At 48.6% G+C, this 5,882-nt stretch overlaps 1 protein-coding gene across 1 annotated transcript; it reads left to right on the top strand.

The window, feature by feature from the left end:
• Positions 1–440: 440 nt before the first annotated feature.
• LOC101787323 (UL16-binding protein 3-like) lies at positions 441–5,442 on the top strand. The gene is made up of 4 exons (XM_063233346.1): positions 441–900; positions 2,822–3,088; positions 3,303–3,578; positions 4,222–5,442. Exons 1-4 carry the CDS (start codon positions 441–443, stop codon positions 4,380–4,382), a joined length of 1,164 nt encoding a protein of 387 aa, XP_063089416.1. The 3' UTR covers positions 4,383–5,442.
• Positions 5,443–5,882: the final 440 nt, after the last annotated feature.

Below are 5,882 nucleotides of genomic sequence, written 5' to 3' on the forward strand. Positions count from 1 at the left end.
CAACAACTGGTTGTCTCACAAGACAAACTAAAAACCAAATGCCTGGCATGTATGGTGCCCTGTGCCTATAATGCCAGCATTCCGGAGGCCTAGGCAGGAGAATTTCCAAGAATTCCAGCTGCAGACATCAAAACCAGCCAGGGGCTGGGGATTTAGCTCAGTGGCATAAGAGCCTGCTTTGCAAGCAGGCAGTCCTGGGTTAGATCCCGGTACCCATAAAAGGTTAAAAGACAAAAAAAAAAACAGCCCCTGAAATTCTTGGCAAGTAACTACACCCGGCCGCACAAATCTAAACCCGTCCTGCGCTGAATCCCAGGGCTTTTAAAACAGCCAGGGAGCACAACTTTCCTGTTCCGCCCACTTGTTGAGCGCAGCCGGGAGCGGGATTCCGGGGAAGCTCTTACATCAGCTGCTCCCGCGGTCTCGTGGCGCGCAGAAGGATGGTGTTTGAGGCGCTTGCAGGAGCAGCATGGAAACTGGCCCGAGGTACAGCAGGGGAGCGGGGAGAGGGCGGCGGGGAGAGGGCGGCGGGCTGGTGCTCCCCTCCGCCGCCACCGAGCCGCTGGACGTGGGCGACCGCGCCGACCTTCAGGTCCGCGCCCAGGAACACGCGGAACCGTGCGGCGCTGGGGGAGCCGGCGGAGAGGACCCGCGGAAGCCCGGAGTCCCCAACCCCGGGGTCCCCGGGTGCTCTGCAACATCACCTTCCGGGAGGCCCGGGCGGAGTATCCGCAGGTGGCCCCGGAGGTGCCAGCGCCGCTTTGAGGGCTCCACCTCGCGACCCCTCTGCCTTCCCAGTGCCCACAGGACGCGGGAACCCGGCCGCGATCCTCTGCTTCTTCCTCGCGGTCCTGGTCTTGCTGCTGCAGCTGGCAGAACCTCTCCCTGTGGCCAGTGCTGGTGAGTCCCCGCGCGCTGCGCCGCGCCGCGTCCCTGCTGGGCTCCTTTCCCGGGACCAGGTCACCTCAGCCTGGCTCCCCACCACACTCCGGGGCCGCAGGAGGGGTGGAAATCACAGAAGCTGGGGATGGAGGGGTTGCAGGGCAAAGCCTAAGAGGAGGCTGTCAGTGGGGAGTCCCGCGGGCCGCTAGCAAGAGACCTAAACTCCTGGAAAGTGCAGCCTCTATTCCGGGATGGGAAGCTAACCCAGAAGGCTTCAGGGAGCCCAGGCCACCTCCTGTCTGTGACAGACTCTCTCCATCCATAGTTCTCCACAATCTTTGCCAGCAGATCACAGGCCAGGCGCCCCACGGAATCACCAGCTCAGTCCACCACCCACTTCCCTCCTGAGTCACCCACTGCCCCAGTGACCCCTGCCCACGTGCCCAGTTCCAGGTACCTCAGGTCTCCCTCTGCCTGAGGACACAGTCCAGCAACACATCCCTTCTACCAGACAGGATCTAAAGTGTTGAGACCAGAGCAGCTCTTGTGGTTTCCCTAGGGCAGGACCACAGGGGACTACAAAATACAGAGGAGAGGAAGGCTGGGATCAGGTGGAGCCCTAACTCTGGATGGGAGGCAAGAAACTGCCCCCTCACTGTAGGAAACTTTATTTACAGGTTTAGCAACTTAATGTTACCTGACACCCCCTTGTCCTAGCAACTGGGTTTACAGATTGTCTTGGGGCTAGGTGTTTACAGGGCTGAAGCAGATTCTTTACATGGCTTAGTTCCCCAACAGCCATGCCCCAGCCAGCCCTGCATCTGTGCTCAATGTCCAGCCTTTAGGAGGACACTGGCACGGGTGTAGGCAGGTGCATCTAGAGACTGCTGCCTTTGAGCCCAGACCCCTGGCCTTCCTTTTGGGAGGAGAGCACAGGAAGAGGGTTATTAATTAGGCAGGAATCCACCACTTTTCTCTCATGTCTTTTCAGCTTCGCAGGCCACACAGCTCTCTCTGAGTGCCACCTTCAGTGTGAAGCTTCAGAGGGCAAGCCAGTGGCTGGAACCAGACTTGACCACCTCCTGGGTTTATCTTCCTGATGAATCACTTATCGCATTAATTTTCTACTCTCTTGTCATCTCTGTCTCACTATGCTGATGTTGGTTTGGGGTTTTTTTTTTTTTTTTTTCTTTGCTCACCATTTTTTGTCTACTTGATATAAGAGTCCTCCTGACTTCCTATGAAGCAGAGTGCACAGGATATTTTTCTGGTGTTCATGTTACATCAGTCTGAGCTTACTGATCTTTTCTCTGACACATTTCCTGGATGTTCTAGTTTTCTTTTTCTAATTTTTAATTTTATTCCATTCAGCATGGGGAATAGCTGCTAGTACATAACATGTTTTATTGTTTCTGTGGCATGCAGCACAGGTTACAGCTTCCCAAGCTAACAGAAGCCTCTCTCCTACCACAGTGATGTCCCCTCCCACCAGTCAATGGAAACCCCATGAACCATAATCATAAACTGAACCTCTGTGTCACTCCTGACTCCCACTCTCACCCCAAAATTCAGTGCAGCTCCATGTAATCCCCATCTCCCTGAAGCCCACCTGGGTTGCTTCTGAAGCCCCTCTGCCCTCTGGGTCTTTCGTCCCACCAGGTCAAGTGGTCATGAATGGGAGTATCAGTCCCGTGGGCAGAGGGAATGCAAACCTTCTTCTGGGACATGCAGCTGCCACCAGGGAATGTCCTTTCCTCCACAAGCAAGGATACAATACCAGCTTTCCACTGGTGGAGGACAGCACAGTGAAGGAAGGAGCAGTGGGCCTTCTGCCAGCTCAGCCCTTCAGAGAGAGTCTCTTCCCCTCAGATATTATTAGATGACAGATTGGTGCATTCCTTGCTCACCTCTAATCTTTCCTTATGCTTTTCCCTAACAGGCACTCACTCTCTTTTCTATGAATTCATCACCACTCCTAAGTCCCTGCCTGGACAGCAGCAGTGCAAAATCCAAGGTCAGCTGGATCAGAAGATCTTTCTTTCCTATGACTGTGTTGGTGCCAAGGCCAACACATCAATGGGTGTCCTTGGAGGGAAGCTGAATAGCACCAAGTCCTGGAATGACCAGTTAAAAACACTGGAGGATTTGGCCACAGAGTTTAGAAAGCTGTTGTGGGACATTAAACTAGAGGACTTTGCATCCACAGGTAAGTTGGAATACTCCAAGACAATGAGAGAGGTGCTAGGGCTTTGGGGATATTTACCATATTCCTTGGGTTAAAGAAAACAACTGGAGGTTGGTCTCATCAAGGTTGGATGTGGAGGAAGAACACGGGAAGATTAGTAGATCACATGAGGTGGGTATTGGGTGGGGGCCAAGGATTTCTCAAGAAGGGAGGTTAATCTCTTTCCCTGGGGCAGATCCCCATTTCTTCATGGCCAGAATGTCCTGTCTCCAGAAAGCTGATGGAAACATCCTAGGATTCTGGGACTTTGGATGCAATGGAAAAGTTTTTCTCCATTTTCACTCAAACAATAAAACATGGGAAGACCTCCTTTCTGGATTCAGCTCCATGAAGGAGAAGTTGAAGAATGACATGGAGCTGAGGGAGATATTATACTGGACATCAAGGGTCGACTGTAGAAGCTGGTTTAAGGAATTCCTGGAGCATTCAGAGGAAAATCTCCAGACCACAGGTAACTGGGAAGAAGAGGAGGAAGGGGTTGCTCCCTTCAGATAAGATGCTCCCTTGTGCCTATGTGTGTCTGCGTGTGTTCCTGTGTGTGTGTGCCTGTGAGTGTGTAAACTTTTCATCTAGAATGATCAGGAATGATTTCTCCCTGGGAAATGGTGCCATGTGTATTCTTCCCATCTTTGCCCTTCTCATCTCCTAACATCGCCTGCACCCTGCACATAGCTTTGATGCATTCACCATGGGTTTCTTGCTGACCTCCACACTGAGGACACCATTCTCTCTCCAGGATTCCCTTGGCATCATTCTTCTCTCATCTCACCTGGCCTCTTTCTCTTTCAAAACCACCTCACAGGTCAGCTCCTGAGACCATTCCCTACCACTCTGATCAGGGATCACTTCCACTTCTGTCACCAGCTAGGATGGGTTACATTGTGACCCTGGCTGCTTGCCTAAATATGTCACTAACCCCAACGGCCTCCTTCTCTTTCTTTACCCTCCTCAGGACCTGTCACAGTGGCTGCCACATAGCACAGGGGTAGAAGCTGTCTGCATGGCTGGGTGGGCTGAGGTAGCTGGAGCTGAGGGGGTATCTCCTCAGATGTGGGGTCCTGACAAATGCTGATTCTCTCCTGTTTCCATTCCAGCACCACCCACCACCCCAGCAGGATCTGAATCCACTTTAATGACCGCCCTGCTGAGTGGCTTGGTCCTAGTGCTAATCATCTCATGTTTTCTCGTTTATAAAGCAATTAAATTACGTTATATGAAAAAATGTTCAAGGCTGCGGTTTAGCTCAGCCGCATAAGTGTTTGCCTGGCAAGTACGAGGTCCTGAGTTTCATCTACCAGAAAAAAAAAAAAGAAAACATGTTTACAATCATTGGTCATTGGAGAAATTCAGTTAAAACAATCATTGAGGATCCATCTCAACCCAGAAAGAATGCCCAGGATTAAGAAACAACCAATAACAAATGCTGGAGAAGCTGTGAGGAAAAAGATTTCTTCTGTACTGCTAGTGGCAGTGTAGACTGGTACAGCCACTGTGGAAATCAGTGTAGAGATTCCTAACAAAACTGGGATTGGAAGTCCCATTTGTTCCAGCTATCCCGCTTCTGGGCATATTCCCAGAAGAACTGAAAACATCATACCACAGTGATATATGTGCACCCATGTTTATAGCAGCACAATTTGTAATAGCCACATTTTGGAAACAACCCAAATGCTCATCAACTGAGGGATGGATAAAAAGGAAGTGGTATTTTTATGTAATAGAGTACTACCCAGCTATAAAGAGGGATCACATTGAGGCTTTTATAGGCTTTTCAGATTATACTTGTTAGTAAAATAAACCAACTCACATATGTAAATTCCATGCTGTCTCCCTGATGTAAGAAAGCGAAAGAATAAATAAGATCCAAAATCTTCAATAAATATTGTGAACGGACAAGAAACTGCTCAAAGGGGAAAAATAACTGGGACAGGGAAAAGGAGGAAAGAAGGAAGGGAAAAAAATGATGTCAATTTCTATATAAGCCCTTAACATAGCTAAGATGATTGTATTATTCTATTAGTTCTAGGAACAAAACAGTTAACATTCGTAGCATTAGATCAATTTTGCATGTCTATCTCTGGGAATCTGAGTAACACTTTTGAAGACAACAGTGAAAAATAACAACCTTTGTTAAGTTCCTACCACGTATTTTGAAAGCCTATATTGTTAATGCTGGGTTTGTTATTATCATTGTTTGTCTCTTTGGTTTCTTGTTTTTCATGCATTTTATTTTATTTTTTCCTCTTTAAAATAAAAAAAAGAAATTATTTTAATTGTCTTTTCCAACCACATATTCTCTTCTGACATTTAAATAAATAAAGATCTTTATTTTGAAACAAATATCTCAATTAGTCTGGAATTGTATTTTATGATCTGTGTGCATAATTTCATGTGACTACCTGAATGCCTGATAGGTGAAAATACAGTATTTCTAGGTAAGTTTTGGAAAGTTTCCTGAAAGATCTCATTCAAATTACCAGACCGAAAGACTGCTCTCCACAGTGCAGAGAAACCAGCATGCACAGAGAAACCACAAGAAAAGTAGAGCAAAAGAGAATTCATTCTGCTTCACCACACCCATGCATTTGCATTCCTCCCCTTGACATTGCCATGGTTTGTGTCAGTGCCCCCACCCCTGATCTCATGCAAGCATGGACACAGCTGAATCGAGCATTTGTGATTGGTTCCTTGCCCAGCACTCCATTTGGTGCTGTGAGCACTACACCTGCTCAGGCGTGGAGCCAATATAAAGTTT

This window comes from Cavia porcellus, unplaced genomic scaffold (assembly GCF_034190915.1).
Source record: "Cavia porcellus strain 051 isolate PalLab524CR breed Dunkin Hartley unplaced genomic scaffold, mCavPor4.1 scaffold_22, whole genome shotgun sequence".
NCBI classification, from domain to species: domain Eukaryota; kingdom Metazoa; phylum Chordata; class Mammalia; order Rodentia; family Caviidae; genus Cavia; species Cavia porcellus.

Bases quoted from the DNA above. Each gene is read 5' to 3' on its own strand.
- LOC101787323 (XM_063233346.1), top strand. From the start codon at position 441: ATGGTGTTTGAGGCGCTTGCAGGAGCAGCATGGAAACTGGCCCGAGGT. The intron at 901-2,821 runs GTGAGTCCCCGC...TTTCCCTAACAG, and splicing joins TCTCCCTGTGGCCAGTGCTG to GCACTCACTCTCTTTTCTAT. The intron at 3,089-3,302 runs GTAAGTTGGAAT...TCCCTGGGGCAG, and splicing joins AGAGGACTTTGCATCCACAG to ATCCCCATTTCTTCATGGCC.